Source organism: Netta rufina (genome assembly GCF_964035555.1).
Source record: "Netta rufina genome assembly, chromosome: 5".
NCBI classification, from domain to species: Eukaryota; Metazoa; Chordata; class Aves; order Anseriformes; family Anatidae; genus Netta; species Netta rufina.
Window position 1 is genome coordinate 1,264,900 of NC_140128.1, and position 17,096 is coordinate 1,281,995.

The window sequence follows — 17,096 nt, forward strand, 5'->3', positions numbered from 1 at the left end:
ACTGTGCTCCAGTGGGACTAGATTGAATGTGAAAGCAAAATGAGGCCCTGAGAGCTTAATCCATTTTCAACAATTATATTATCAATCAAGAATAGTTTTTGCAAGAAGATACCAGAAAACCACACCAGACTCCCTACAAAGCCTCAAACTCTTGCCAGAAGGCATAATGCAAAACCTCAACTTTTCAAGCTGGATCGTATTTTAAGAATTATCAGAGCACGGTCACAATGATACTACAATTGCACGTAGCAAACTTTGCTAAATAAGAAGGGCAAAAGACTCCCATTTCTTTAAGCAGAATTCAACTATCTTGAGTGACTTCACATGAGACCTGACATAAAAAGAAGTTACTGTGTACAGAATCACATTATTAATCAATACTTTGATTTTCTTGATCTTCAGGAGGTTCCAGGACTTTCACAAATTCTAGATTCACGTGAATTTCAACTCCTAAAATAAGTGCAACTTTGAAGAGGATAAGTTGAAGTTGTCGAATACCTGCAGACAGTGAGAAGCAAAGACGTATTTAATATATAAGCAAGCACAGCTCATTAAGTTGATACTCATTAAGAAAAGTATATAGCATTATTATTTTCTATATTGTGATGAATTCAAGTATAGCGATTGCCACAAGATGTTCTCTTCTCTCTCAGTTTCCTCTTCCAACACAGTCTTATAGGTAATAAAACACTTCTGTGATTTTCATAAGCTTTTTTTGTTTAGAGCTTGCCTTCTTAATGATACTTAGAGGATCTGCATACCCAATACATTGGCCATTTTAAGACTGAAAATTTTTACAGCACATAAAAATATTTCCCTGTAAAATATCACACTTCTTTCCTCATTAGATTAAGGGGTGCATCTATCTTTAACATACTAGAATGAATATCAAGATTCTTCATACAGTGATAAAAAAAAAAACTATTGCTTAGCAATTCCAGTCTAACAAGCTGCTCCGTAAGATTGTCATTTGTCCTACTGCCATTTTGCTTGAGACTTTTTTACTTTAACGAGTAAAAAAAGTCTCCTTTTTTTTTCCTCCTCTTTTTTCAATGTGCATACATGTTTAAGGCAGATGAGCTTTCTGCCAAGTCATGAAAGTTTCCATTAATCTGATCTCTGTGCTCATCTTATCTGAATGGGGTCCATACTCTCAAATACTTACTGATGTGATCAATAGATCCTGCACAGAATTTCCCATAAAATTTCTTTGCTCCCAGTCCCCGGAGGTCATGGATTGTAAATGGCCAGAGATGCAACACATTGTTTCTTGAAAAAGTGTCCCGCTTCTCCACGACGACAACTTTGGCTCCAAGGAAGGCAAGTTCTATGGCAGTCCGCAAGCCACATGGGCCACCTCCAATAATTAAACACTACCAAAGAAAAGAGGGAGTTTTACACAAAGTTTAGTACTGATTTCCAAATAACTTCTCACTTACTTTATTCGTATGACTTGGTATTCAATCAGACTCATGCTACCAAGAGTGTCTTCAAGTCAACTATTTAAATCAATAAACATCCAAATTTGTTCAACAAAAAGATGTAACAAACAACACTACAGAAAGCCAAACATCTTTTAGAATCTGCTTGTACATTTCTAACTCAGTTTTAGCATTTCAGAAGTGCTTGCAGTAAACAGGATTACATCTACATAAAAGGGAACGGAAATAAGTGATCTTGGTGCAGGCTTTATTTATTTGTTTTAAAGAGGGAATTGGTGCACAGTTGCTAGAGTTGCTAGATAAGCCAGCAGTTTTATGGCATTAGTTACTCTCTCCTTAGAGCGAGGGAGCATCCTGAATTTAAGAGCCTAGTTCAGCCACTGCTGTAAGGCACGGCATGTCAAGAGAAGTCAGTAGACTTCACCAGAAGCGAAGAACTCAGCATGCCATTTCACACAGTGGCTCTTTACCTTCAGGAAGATCATGTTTGTTTTATAAGCTTAAATCTACGTTTGGGCATCCTCAGAAGAACAACTTAAACTACTACAGAGAATTCTCACTTAAGTTTTAGCTGAGAACTGTGACTTTTCATTGATTAATAAGCAAATGATTTCCAGAAAGCAACTAATTTAAATTGAAACATATATAATGTTTACATTTTCCTGACTGATCACTAAAAATTTAGTAGAAATAGTCTTAAAAGATGGACAACACCCGCTCCCTCTCCCCATTCCCCATAAAGCACACAGGCTACACAAAACCTACACCCATTCCAGTAACAGGCTTGGGCCAGGGAGAGACGAGGTAGGCACAAGCTGAGGGGTGAGCTCTGGCTACGAGGTTAAGCCATGCTGCATTACAAATCTGAGGCCGTTATCTCAGAGCCCAGACATGCTTCTGCACACCCCGCACACAAAGCCAGACAACAATTACAGTTTCCAAGCAAGCACAGACTGTATCTGGAGGCTCGTTAGATACAAGTCTGGTTCCCACTGCATTTCTTTCATAAAATGGGATCATTTATTTATATTGGTTTGTTCATTTGTTTTCAAGTTTAATATCTTAAAAATTATCTGGTACTGACTTTTGTCCAACCAAATTGTAAAAGCCTTGAATTAAAAATGTTTTTTTAATTCAATAATGTAAAGAACTCAAGTTCCTGATGAAAGAAAAGCTTCTGCAAGGTGCTTTTGTTGTGCTTTAAGCAAGTGTTTCGTTAACTAGTTATGAAATAAGTCAAAGCCAGGTTGTCACATTAGCTATGTCCTTGGCTTTCTTCCTCTTAAACGAGCATATTTGATTCATAATTCCAGAAGACTTCTCACTGCATGCTAAGTAGTAAGGAAACATCAACAGATACAATTATATAAAGGAAGAAAATAGAGTGCAGATGTTACCCTGACTGAAGAAGAGGATTGCTGGTGGAGCCTGGGTAAGCTCCTTCTAAACATACTTACCATGATTAACATGGGAACTTCGAGTTCTGACAAGTGACTGCCTTCACAGCTACACAAATTTCCAGCAATGTTTAGCAAGCACTTGGAAACATTTTAAAAATAAAAATCATACATGGTTTGATAAGGGTTTTTTTTTGTTTGTTTGTTTGTTTTGACTTTTTTCCTTTTTTTTTTTTTTTTGCCAACAAAGTGTATTACATATAAATAAATGCAACTTTTTTTCTTTAAAGCAATCTTTTGAGATTTAGTCATAGTGGATCTTGCCAAGTAATAAAACCCACACAGGAAGTATTGCTCGGTCCTCCTGGTAATCTACATCATGGTATGTTAAAATTTAAGGAGGATTCTGCCCTCTCCCCTCATCCTATCATCATTGACAAAATACCATCCTAATTGCCTAGAAACACTGTGAAAAATGGTTGTATATTTGCTGCCACATCTATGGTTACCTACCATAAACATCTTTACCTACCATAAACATCTTTATCTATATCTCAGAAGCATTTGTTCTTTATTAAGGATGCTTCCTGCTGATGTAGAGCTTATATTTGGCACTTTGTGATTTTTCTTGAAGCTTTTAGGGTCAAAGCCAGAAGAAAACTGTTGCAAAGGTAATGCCTACTGTGCTCGTGCACCTTGCTTTATTGCAAAGGGGCCATACCACCAGCCAGTCCCTGCCCTTCCTCCCCAGCTCTCCATTTGCAAATGAAGTCACAGGACTGAGAAACCATCTTGTAATCAGCCTAGAATGAGCCTTGAATAGCTTTGTATTTTCAGCTCCTGTTTCCCCAGCCTCCAGTTCATCAGGGGCTGCTTTTGAAATTAAATTCTTGCAATTTAACACAGAGCAATCTCCTTCCTGACAAGTGACATCACATAAGCAAGTCTGGAATGATCAATCCTGACATCTAACAAACACAATGAAACAAATGCCAAGTTTCTTGACATTCCTATCACCATTTGCAGGTCAGTTGTCTTTTAATGGTGCTAGATCACCTCCTAAAAAGGTAAAGGTTAACTTGACCTTTCAAACTGTCTTCTGCAAATTAATCACAGTAACAGTGGATGATGGGAACTGATGAGGAGCTTTTGTATATTTCATGTTCATACTAGAAACAAAGAGAGAAAGACTTGTATAGATTACAGGGCATCTTTTCCCAGAATGAGATGACAACCAGACTTCTGTGACCTGCCTGAAAAAATCAGTATCACATTGGATGTTAAATACTGCTATGCTACTGAGAGTACGTCATGTAGTACAAGGTAACAGTAGTGGCAGAAGACCGATATACTATGAAGTTTCAGGGAGAAAACTGTTGATTTTCTGCTTGCAAATGTATGGAAATACTCCCTATCAAATGAGAAGCTTCATTAAATTTAATATCTTCCCCAAGAACAGGGCTTACATTAGAAGACAAGAGCAGGTGAAGGTGCAGAAAGAATAAATGAGAAGGGAGAAAACAATATGGTTACCCATTATGCAACAGATTAAAGAACTGATTTAAAAATGCCTAGTTTCCTCCTTTATCCTGTATGAAAATAATGTATCCTCTGCACGTATTTCTCTCAAAGATCTGATAAATGCTTAAAATATTGAACACAGCCTCTTGAAGAGGAAATGCATGCACTGAGAAAGGGAGCCAGCTGCAACAAGGACCCCAGCTTTGCCACAGCCCAACACCGTGCCCAGGGGTTCCCAGCCCAAGGAAGGAAAGGTAGGCACCACACACACCCTGCGCACGCTGTGGCAGTGGCTCCCCCTGTTCAGTCACCCCAGCATCTTGCCCGCAGCAGGAGTGGGTAGAGTTACGTGTATTGGATTCCCTGCACCAGCTGGCTAGCCCAGGCACACAGTAGCTGTCTGCATGGAACAGACTACCCATAAGCACTAACTCTGGAAGTCAACCACCAACACGATTGCTTTTCATGACAATTTGATGCGAGCTAAACTCACCTACAGTTCTTACAGATATCCTGGGTATTAATTATACAGATTACTGATATGACAAATGCAACAATTCATATCATAATCATAAAATGTTCGTTATCAAAACAGCATGCCCATTTACTTATGAGTTAAATTTCTACTAGAGCATTTTTAGAGTACTGGTTACAAAATTTCCTCTGAAGAGCTCTAATACAAATTTACAGACCAGTAACAGCTGCTTGGTGACAAACTTCGGCCTATTTCAGTTTAAAATTATAAATTTTAAGTAAGCCATGGAGATTCTTGTATTTAATAATAAAACACTAGTAAGCACATGTTTATTTTATAAAACTTGACTACGTAAGTTGCTGAGTTTCTATAGTACTGTTAAAAAGTACTGCAGTTTTCTGTAAAGCATAAAGCATGGATTGTTTTCCAGGCTCCGCTAAAAGATATCAGAAAGTTTCCCATATAATAGAAACACATACAGGATGTATAATCAAGTCTGATTCTCCTCAAAGAAGGTCAGTCTGACAATTAGGGATGCTGCTTGCTCTGTGTGTTTTAGGATGACGGTACCTGGAAAGCCTCCAACAGATGTTTCAACACTGTATAAGAACACACAGTGCTAAGCCTAATGACAGCATGAGTTACCTCTTCAAAGGCAGAATGACTTGTGTGCCAGGCACAGGTTTTCAGTTGTCAGTATGATCTCCCATATATTACGTACAAAATAATGACTTAGGAAATGGGAGGGGAAGAAGGGGAAAGAGGAAGGATGAGGAGTAGGGGCCTTTTGCAGCCCCTCCCATCCCCCACTACTAAATCCTCAGCCTGAGAATCCAGGCACCTATATCCCATTCTGGAAAAACCATATGCAGCTCAACAGCTGAGAATTTGCAGAATGCCTCCCTCCATCAGTTTTTGTGCTGTTGTGGTTTAACCCGGCCGGCAGCTAAACACCACACAGCCATTCGCTCACCCTCCCCCCTCCCTCTTTGGGATGGGGGAGAGAAACAGGAAAGTGAAGCCTGTGAGTTGAGATAAAGACAGTTTGTTAAGACAGAAAAATAATAATAACAATAATAATAACAACAATAATGATGATAATAGTACTACTACTAATAACGTGTATGAAACAAGTGATGCACAATGCAATTGCTCGCCACCCACGGACTGATGCCCAGCCTAACCCCAAGCAGCTGGCCAGCCCCACCCCAGCCAGCCACCCCTATATATTGTTCAGCATGACCCCAGATAGGATGGAATACCCCTTTGGCCAGTTTGGGTCAGCTCTCCTGGGTCTGTTCCCTCCCAGCTCCTGCTGCACCACCAGCCTGCCTGCTGGCAGGACAGAGCGAGAAGCTGAGACGTCCTTGGCTTGGTGTAAGCACTGCTCTGCAACAATTAAAACATCAGCATGTTATCAGCACTCTTCTCATCCTAATCCAAAACATAGCACCCTACCAGCTACTAGGAGGAAAATTAGCTCTGTCCTAACTGAAACCAGGACACACGCAGTAAAGCGAGCTTAAAGAAACAATGTAGATTTTGAGAGAAAGGAGGGAGAGAGCAAGAATAGTAATGTTATGTTCAAAAACAAAAACTACACCAACACTATCTATCCAGTCACAAAAATCTCCCCCACATCAATCTATGAAGTTCAATCAAGGAATCTACCAGTTGGTAGCAGTATGTGGATGGGGGAACACAACCAAACAGCATCTCTTTACACAGTTAAGAACAGACAGAACCCATTGTAGCTCAATACATTACATTCATATTGTCCAATTCCAAATCCCTCATTCCTCTCCTGCCTGAGGTACCCGAACATTAAATCAGTTCTGGAAAATAAACCAGTGTTTCATTATAACCCCTCTCCCACCCTTCCCAAATGTATTCCTGAGAAGAAGATGGAAGTTATAGTCACCCCAGGAACTCAGGATTTTCTCATTTCTACCTTTCAGCTGGTCAGAGGTGAAAAATAGGAGATTAAATTGGGCATGAGTTCAACTGCAGCTTGATAGACACAGAGTCCTTTTGTTCCAAGGTACAACAGTCAGAAGCACCACTTCCACTCTTCAGTAGAAATGTACACATATGCTAGTGAGAAACTAGTGAAAATCTTCCACCTAACTTATTTAACTTCTTATAACTTATCTGTAATATTTACCCAAATCACCATTTGGAAAGCAAAACCTGTAGGGAAAGACCTTGCTGCTAGAAATGGGCACCAAGGGGGGCCTTTCCCCACACACGTTGAAGCCGCTGGCTGGTGCCACAGGTGCCCCCAGCATCCATGGCCCCCACGCAGTTAATGGAGGCTCTACCCGCACCCCAGTGGGGTCTCAGGTGCATTCATTGCTGCCGAGAGCAGGTCTGGGACCTCACATGGCCTTGGCCTTCGCGCAACATCAACGGTGCCAGGGATGCATCGAGGATTACTTTGACTGACTCCCCAGGATTACATGCTACATGGATTTGAACAAGTGTTTATTCATGATAGAGCTAAATGGGATGTAACACGAGATAGACATGAAATTTAATGAAACAACACATTTTCTGGATCAGCAATGACTGTTTCCCTGGAAAGGCTCCAAAGAAAAACAGCTGCATAAGCATCTAAGGCAGTCGGCTACCAGAAGCTGCAGCAGGAAGCTCTCTCCACCACAACGCTTTTCACTTCGCCCCCTTCACTAGATAGAAAAATGCTTCAGGCAAAAATAGGCCTGCTCAGTAGGACATTCCTGACTTACAGTTCATCTCACATTTGTAGTCTCAGATTTTATCACATAAATTTGTTGACAGACACTGGATACAAAAGTGCAGTCAAACATACCCTGAATCTACTGAATAGTCAATAGAGTTCTTAAAATTTGAGACATTATAATTCAAGTCACTTAAAATTTTATATGCTACTTCAGACAATGTTAAGAGTCGAGGACTAAAGCTTTATGAAAAACAAACAGGTTAAGCTCACTTAGGTATGATGCATATATGCATGATGTGTTTTTTCAGTCCAAACCATTGAGCCTAGTCTCACTGCAGCCCTGGCCAACCAAAGCATTTCAAAATGTGATTGCTTCCCTAAATCCAACAACCCTATTCAATTCCTCACTGTTTCTCTAGACAAAGACCCCCACACAAAATGCTTGCCATCTCCCCTCCTACATGCCAGCCCGGACACCGGCACCAACAAAGGCCACACTGCTGTAGAGGCTCAGGTACCAGGTGCATTACAGCAATGCAAGTGTGGAGCTCTCAGCATTCCCATGCCCTGCATTGCATGAGATGCTTGCACTTGTTGCCTGTTGCTCAACTTGTGGAACACCGCCATACCTATACAACTGGTTTTACTAAAAGGTAACAGAACATGACCCTATCAATAACAGCAATAGTAACTGTAGATAAAGATGACTGATTTGGAATGCGTAGATTGGACTAGATATATAGCCTATAGTCCTATGTATATATATATAGAGAGAGAGAGCGTGCTATATATATAGAAGATGACAGTGCAAGGATAATTATTTTCTTTGTTTTTGGTGTTTGTTTTGTTTTGAGAAACAGACAGATATCAAACCCCAAAATTCTGTGATTTACAGATCTATACTACACGCAAACATTAAAGGAAAAAAAAAAAAATCACTCTTCCATCAAAGTAAATGGGGGGAAGAAGTGTAGGAGCTAATTCAACCTGCCCTACAAAAATTAACGTTAACCTTACTAATGTTATAAGGAACTTATAAAACGTAGCATGATAAATGAAAATATGCTTTTAAAGACTTTTTCATTTTACAAAAATAATATTTAGTTACATGTACTTTAATGACAGGTCCTAATTCTCCAAAGGGTTATGTGAACGCTATATTTAAATGCACTACAGATATTTCCAAAATCTACCTTAAAATACTGTTGAGACTAGCTGGATCTTGCAGAATAGACATTTCTAGACACCACAGAAATACCACTGTTGGGCAAGTTCAAAGGCAGCTGGGAACAGCAACCAACCCCAGCAACAAAACCCCTGCCTGGCCCAGGAAGCCCAACATGACTATCCATTTCTGCTTTTGATCCCCCCAGTATTTTATTCTCTTTAACCTTAGCTGAGCACTCCATAAATACACAGTTTTGTCTACTCCTGCCAAAAGCACTTGTATCAGTCAGTAACTGGCAAAAATGGAGATGCTGCTATCTTTTTCCTTAAAAGACTGCGATGTGGATTGGAAGCTACCTGATCAAGGCTGATTTGGGGCAGAGCTCTTTCCCTCAGCACTGCGCCCTGCAGTTGCTGCACTTGCAGTTGGACACAGTGCAGCCCAGGGGATCAGAAGAACTATCTTGATTGCTCAACTTTTTTCTTTGTACAAAATGCCAGACATGAAACATTAGAACATTTATTGCATTCATTTGGCTCATCTTTACTAGGATTTTTGAAAGATAAGCTTCTGCATGGAAAAAAAAACACATGCCTTCATTTTTCCTGGACAAATTCAGACATGCTTGTCCATCCACCCTCTCTCTAGGATATATGTACTAATATTAGATTTGTGCATAAAAACCTTTTCATAGTTTGAAATTAAAACAATGGCATGAAAAACATCTGAAACTTATAGCCTGCTATGCAACGCACTACTGAGAGTCTACATGTATTCAGTTTACTGGAATTTCAAAAGTTGCTTCACTGATGCATCGAAGCTGACAGGACTTTGTTTTATGGAGCTATTCTGAAGAGCTCTCTCAGAAGGCCTTGGTTGTATTTAAGTATGTTGACTTTATCTCAGAGATTTTATATCAATTTACAAAAAATAAATTAAAAAACAAATGCAGCTGTTGACATGACACAAAAAAGTATCTCTAGAAACTTTCGCTTCCCCACCAAGACACTTAGAGTTTCAGAAGAAAACCTGCATAGCATCTGACAAGAAACCTTATACTGTTTTTAATAAAAGGATTGCATACCAGAAGTCAGGCAAGTGTTTTAATATGAAAATCTCCTCAGAATTTTGCATAAAATAAACCCCTAACATCCTTCGGAATTAAGAGTGTATTTGCTGTTTTCTCACCTGTATTTCTCTGTAATCAAAACAGGGGAAAAAAAAGGGAAAAAAAATAAAAGGAGGAAGAGGTTGCTTTCCTTTCTTTTCTGGCAACTTTGGCTATTTGCTTAAGCAATTAAAATGAAAACAAGATAAACCTTGCAGAAAGAACGTTGCCTGACTATCCTGGACGCGAATACAGTTCACAGCATTTACATGCCTTGCCATTTTTGTAGGCTTACGCCTGTAACATTGAGATAATACTTTAAGGCTATCTTTAAAAATGTCAGAAAAAAAAATATGAATCCAGAAACAGAGAACTGGAGAACACAGATAAGAAGTGGAGGCACCAACAGCCGCACTCCTGTGCACAGCAAAGACTTCAGCAGAGACCAATGCTTCGAGTCCTGCGAGCCTTGTGGACACAGACACTAGTGAGATTGATAGCAAAAGAATAAAATGAATCCTTTACATGGTTTCAGAGTTGGGGCTTAATGACCAGCCACTAGATGACTTGTCTACAGACCCTGAGGAATGAACTTCTCATGCGTGATGGCATCCAAAGCATACACACAAGTTGGTCAGCAACCATGTAGCTTTACTGCAGGATGTGCAATACACTTAACAGACAAGCACACAGACAAGCACTACAGTCTCATTTGTCTACAGAGCTGAAATATATATATATATATATAGGTTCAGTGCAATTTTATTTTATTTTATTTTTAACTAAACAACAACTGCAACAATCTATGAAATCAGCTAAGCTTCAGCTTCAAAAATGGCTTCTTGATGCAAGTGGTAAGCCAAGTTATTTCACAGAATATTTTAAAATATGTTCTAAAATGCATTTTTATATTAGGCAAGTTATTAACCAAAACCCAATTAAGACCTGGCTTTCAGAAGCCAGGACTGGGTAAATAAGCTCACAAATGAACCATTAGGTCTGGGTCAGAATCCACATTTGCATTTATTTACTTATTTTTAAAGGTCTGAATCATTTCATTCCATCATTTCTAAATTTTGTAAGCAGAATGACTGTACAGCACTGTACGGCAGCTCCAGGCAAGCACAAAATGTAAAGCTCTAAAAGTAGCCAGCAATTCTGGGTTCCTAGAGCCTATTTTCTTTCAAGTCATCATCATGCAGTCTTCAAAGACCTTCATTTTCCAGTGCTAGCACTCACAGCCACTTAATTAGTAAAGCTAAATGCTGCTTTAACCAGTCACTTGCACATGTCAATTTATCATAGGTAGACAATGCTTTTATTTTTTACGTTTTTATTTACAATTCGCAAACACTAGGAATTTATCAACCACCAGCAATGCTTAGCACTATCTTATCTGATGGTGTCGACAAGGCAGATGAACTGGAACAGTTTGCGGAATTAGAAAATCCATCCTTAGCATAACAACTTTTAGGAGAGTTTCCAATAGCACAGAACATTGACAGCACTTACACAGAAGCTACTAACCACCCTGGTGGCAGGATATACAACACAAAAATTAGGTTTTGCCACCCCTAGTTCTTATTTCCAGAACGTCTTCAGCTGAAACCAAAGGCCCATAACAGGGCTTATTACTGAAGGAAGGAGCCCTGAAATATAAAATATTTAAAAGGTGAAAAAATATGAACAGGTATAGGCCTTGAAGCAAGGGGCAGAGTTGAAGATATAACAATTGGCAGCAAAAGTCTGTTTTACACCAGCAGCCAGTGCAACAGAAGGGGGATCAACACGCAGAGCAGACTGGTGTTTGCTTACATGGCTACTTATTAATAACTGTTTTCATACTTGAGCCTGGATGATATGCAGACAGCAGCACCTTTCTGACCAGCACCAGCTTCGCTTGTTCCGCCGCTCCCTGGTGCTGCCCAGCCACGGCCTGCCTGCACCAGCCACCATGACCCTGCCATCACAGCAGCCCACACTTGTTGGGAAAGGCTTCCCGCCACCCGCAGCTATTTCCCATCCCACTGGGAACAGAAAAAACAAAAATGACCTGCAAGAAACGCCTTTGCCTTCTACCCAGCACTCGCTGATCAGCATCACTTGTTATGAATTGTTTGGGTGTGGAGCCCTGGGCAAAAAGTTCAGTGCCATCCCCTGGCATGTTTTCTAATCTCAGCTCAGTTTCCTGCGGGGCTTTGTTTTATCTGCACTGTAAATCCGGCAGGGGTGGCAGGGAGTACAGGCAGGAAGGACAGTGGGCACTGCCCACAGAGGGGAGCATTTGCTGTTGCATAGGTCCTTTTAGAGCTGCTCTTGTAACCCATTCAGAGAGGCAGTTGAAGTCAGCAACGTGACACTAATTCTAAGTGTGGCATAACCATGTTCCCTTCTAAATTTGGATCTTAGTCAAATGAACAAATCCAGAGGGTAATGCAAGATGAGCCAGGCAGTATCTCTTGGTCGGTTTCTTTGGCAGAAACAGGCATAACCCTGGGAAATACAAACTGTTCTCCAGTACTGAAATAGGAGCAGCAAACATCCAGGGCAAAAAGCAAGTTTTGCAAAACCAATCTGAATTGATCTAGAAGCATTAACTGTACTACTAGAGAAGGTGAGTCACGTAACACTTCAGTTGTGCCCTAAGTAACTGTAGCAGCATGCTTCAGGTCTTCTTTAACACAGGTAAGTGAAGGTAGCTAAGCTCCCCAGGCCACGTCCTCTAAGCCCGAACTGTTACTGCTCTAGTTTATCTGCCTCTTACCTACAACACATACTCCAAATTGGGCAAAATATTTTAGCTGGGGGTTGACCTGCACCACTTAGAGGGGAAGAAAACCAGCCTAGCTCCTGACATACCACTGGCACCCAAGGTCAGCTCTCAGTGTGTTGGCACTACCCAACGGACCAACCTCAGTGTGGTACTGTAAGCAGCAGGTCCTTTTCTGCCCCATACACCCACCTTTAGCTGGCTGTTCCGTTCCTTTCCTAGTAGGGTCACAGTTCTACAATGGCTTTTAGAAATTGTATCCACCTGATCACAGATAATTTCAACTTTCCAAACTCTTAAAATTTTGATCCTGACTTTCAAAGCACCTACAGCTCATTCCATCTTGGCCACATCAGCACCCCCTCAATTCAGCACTGAAATTTTTATTAAGTAAGACTAATACTGATCAAAAATAGGAATCACTGAAATGACCCTTAATGCATTTCCCCAGTCTGACAGCAAACTCTTGCTAGCATCGATGTAAAACTGGTTCTCTAAACAGACATGGGAACCTCAGAAAGGACCTGAGCCGCAGGAGACAGGAAATTGCTTTATTGTCTGAGCTCTGGGTTTTAGCAGCCAAGTGTTTAATCACTTCTTGGTAGCAAAAGTTATGCATTTCCTCACTTATCAGTACACAAACATTGCCAGAGCAGAGCTGGAAGCGTCGCTAACAACAAACCCGTAACAACCAAATCTGGCACCTGGGGCCCTCTCCAGAGCCAGGAGCTTCTGGGACCTGACCCAGCACGGAGGGGCTTGGGGGGCTGTGTGGGAGTACCCCTCGCCCAGCACACAGCCCTACCTGGTGGGCGCACATGGTACGGCTGTTTCACACATGCAGATCCAAAAGCACTACAAAGCCCCAGCTGTGGGAACACGCCCTGCCATCTTGCCATAACCTTTTGTTTCATTTAAACTTAATTAAGCCACTTGCAGTGACAACTGCTGTGTTTTGTGTGAAAGTAACTGGGTGCCACTCCCAGTGGGAATCTTTACAAAAATATCTAGGAAATCAGGTCAGGGTGGGACAATTCCCTTCTGTCAGTTCCTTTCAAAACCATTAGCAAGCGACAGAGGACTAGCATGCTGCTGTTAAGGGACAGATGTAAAGCTACTGTTATCCTGCAAGCAAAAAATCTTTAAATTCCCAAATGCCAGAAAAAATCTTATTTAGGCTGTCTGACTATGTTACTTTGGCCAGAGTTCACTGTTTTTCATGACTGATTAAGCTGAAAAACAGTGCATTTGTGGAAGCGTCTGTAGGATAATAAAGTGATTTCATTACCAAATCACATGCCAAACATTTGCCTTTGCTGACGCAATTTGGCCCAATCTGACAGTTTAAAACACTGTTCAAGGAGTCAAATATTTTGGTTTGTTTTCAAAGAACGCTGTCTGCTGTGTCCTGTCATCACCCGAGCTTCCACTTCTGCTCTCTAAAAATCCTGAGAAACAAAGAATGTGTAGACAGTGTTCAACAACTGGTTTTGCTGAACAGCCAAAGGTGGTTTTCTGATTTTAGCCCCCACCTCAAACCAATCTTCCTTACCTCTTATATTCACATTACTCCCATACCTTCCACTACTTTGAAATATCTATAAAAGTTGCTTGTTAGAATTTCTAAAAATAAATTTACACTGGAGATCCAGTGCTAAACTTAGGTGTCCTGTCCTAAAAGCCAAAAAGCAAAGAAGCACAATTACCAAAATAAGTAGCTTATCTTAGTATACCAAACACCCGAGTGCCACTTCAAGGCAGCAGAATACATGGCACTTAATATCCCCAACTGCTCAATAGTCCTGGATTCTAGTCTCTAAGCACTATGCATTTATATCCTGGTAAGGTTTAATACAGAAAAATCAAAATAACAACTGCCAGAAGACATAAGGCATAAAGGTGAGGAGGTTGCAGCTGAATGTGGTTTTGTGATAAATCACAAACTTTCATTCACTAAACTTCCTATAAGTATGGTACTCAACTTCTAGTTTCAAGTTCTATGACCTTCAGAGGAATGCATTTTTATTATGATAAGGGAGTTAGCGATGCTACCTAATAAATCTTAGATAAGTTTGGTGTGTTCATTATGAACCCTAATTATCAGGTTTGGAAATCTCCCCATTTAAATTATTATTCTGAAGAGACTAGTATGTACAGCAAAAGGGATGTACCATCTGGATCTTTGTTCTTTAAAAGAATAAACAGGTTAATGTTTTCATTATAAGGATATTGTTGAGTTGAAGCACAGCTGGCACTCCCTTCTTTCATCTTACAGTTCAACTATGCTTTTCAGAAAAAAAAAAAAAAAAACAAAAAACAAAAAACAGTATTTGTTGCAAGGACCACAATCACAATGTTTGAGCACACAACCTCATTGGATTCTCTACCACTATGTACAGCACAGGAGAAACCTGGCTGAAAATACGAGTTACTGCTGAAGGATTAACAAATGCCCATGCTTCAGGAAAAAACGTAGGAAGCCACACTACCAGCAGCTTTACACATGCTGAGTGATTTGATTAATGAAGAGAAGAGTATTTGTTTGGCACTTCAGAAGAAGTTGGAGAGAGGGGAGAGGAAGACATCCAGAAGCCAACCTAGTTCATTCACTACCAGGAACAAGACTACCAATTAGGATGTTTGTAAACTGAGGACTTACAGGAAGCCAACTTCTACTTAATAACAAGGAGAGAACCTGGTATCCACTCCTCATTCTGCTGCTTAGCCTACAGCTATGTAACATGGCAGCACGCAGCACAGCTTGGACTTACCTTTTGTTTTCTCAACTCTGTGGGAAGGAAAAAAACAGATGAAGAATGCTTTGAGAGTTAATAAAACCTACATTTGACAGTCTTTGGAAATGAGAACAATATGAAAAAGAACGGAAGGGGTTTGGCAGATAAAGACAATCCCATTTTATCATTTGCGCGTGTACCAGTGTGGTTAGTACAGGGAGACAAGGCTCTGAGCTAGCGCTGAGTAATGCACAAAACCTCCGGTCTCCATCCCCATTTCTGTCCCAAGCTCCTTCTCAGCTGACTCACACCCTGGCCCCCAACTCCCCTCAAGCCACAGGCTCTCCTTTCTTACACCTCCTCACTAAACCATCACCCCACCAGAGGAGCCCACAAAACCTTCCCACACAGCAGAGCTGCCAACACCACACCAAGGCTGGGAAGGATGGACAGCACATGGCACTACCTGAGAAGAACTACTGTGGTTTTATGCAAACCCTGGAAATGTAGTCATAAATAATTTTTAAGTCATTCTCTTGCAGTTAGTGTCCCAACAACAGTTTTTGGACAGGACCATAATCTATTATAAAACAAGATTTGAAAGACCACATCCAGGAACAAGGGAAACTACTGAAGCCACCAGGGACAGAGTTCAAGATTGTTCCATCTGCTTTGCAGGAATCTGCATGCTATCTAAACACATATCCACACGTATACTTTTAAATGTACGTGCATATATATTTACACACACAACACTTAAAAGTTTCTAGCTCAGTTTTATTTACTTGCTTTATGCTAACATTACCTACTTAGGCCTTAAAACCAGCAGCTCGAATTGTACCATCCTCTGCCCAGATAGTGCCAAACATGGGGTCTGCAGCACTCAGGAGCCCAAAGCTGCACACAGGAGGCTGCTGCTACCCCATCCACATCCACCACCACCCAAAGCCAGGTTCACACAGAGACAAATGCTACAAGCTACCGAGCCAACTGATAATTACAGAATAGCTCCTTAAACAAGCCTTAGTTCTTCTCGAGTGCAAGCATCTGTTTTGAAAAACAAAACAAAACAAAATAAAAAAAACAGCATATGTACTTGGAGTGGAGGAAAAAGACACCACCACATCTACATGCTTTAGAGAATCAACACCTCCCTTCAGTGCAAGTCTGGGATGTTTTCACATGCAGTAATCTCGGCTCTTCTCAAGCACAAATCTGCAGTCATGGGAGAGCCAGAATTTCAGGCGTACAGCATAAACCAAGTCCTGCCCTCCAATACATATGCATACATATCTCAAACATCAATTGAGGGCCTGCTTTATATGCACGTGTTCATATCTGTATCATTTACACAGGTAAACTGACAGTATATCAAGTGTTTGAAGTAAAGAACCTCCTCCATACCGAGAGGTTCAAAACCAATGTTTAGAGCCCATGTTAAATGTCATATGACTTGAAAAGGCTAGTGAATACACTCTGCAACTAGCTGGATGAACTTTTGCTTCTTACCATATCACTTCTTACCGTATCATGTTGTGTACATTAAAAAATTTAGAGACATTCGAACTGCTAGCACAGTGAACAATATTTTTTTCCAATTGTCTATGTTCTACTTCACAAAGAAAGAAATAATAATTACAGATTCTGAATGCATTCCTCTGAATTTGCTAGTAAAAGGTGAAAATCATGGAGAAACTTTACCTGGAGAATAAATTTTTGCTCTTTTTCCAGATAAATGTGAAAAATCACAGAAGGATTTCTAGTTTTGGCTACCTAGCA

General features: G+C 40.5%; 1 protein-coding gene across 6 annotated transcripts in view; it reads right to left on the reverse strand.

Annotated features, from left to right (window-relative positions):
* Positions 1 to 17,096, reverse strand: part of MICAL2 (microtubule associated monooxygenase, calponin and LIM domain containing 2) — a 131,590-nt gene that overhangs the window by 79,550 nt on the left and 34,944 nt on the right. For all 6 annotated transcript variants that reach the window (XM_084287727.1, XM_084287726.1, XM_084287724.1 and 3 more), the window contains exons 4-5: positions 1,166 to 1,373; positions 382 to 498 (exon numbers count right to left, since the gene is read on the reverse strand). In XM_084287727.1, coding sequence (XP_084143853.1) covers positions 382 to 498; positions 1,166 to 1,373 — 325 coding nt within the window. The remainder of the gene's footprint in view (positions 1 to 381; positions 499 to 1,165; positions 1,374 to 17,096) is intronic.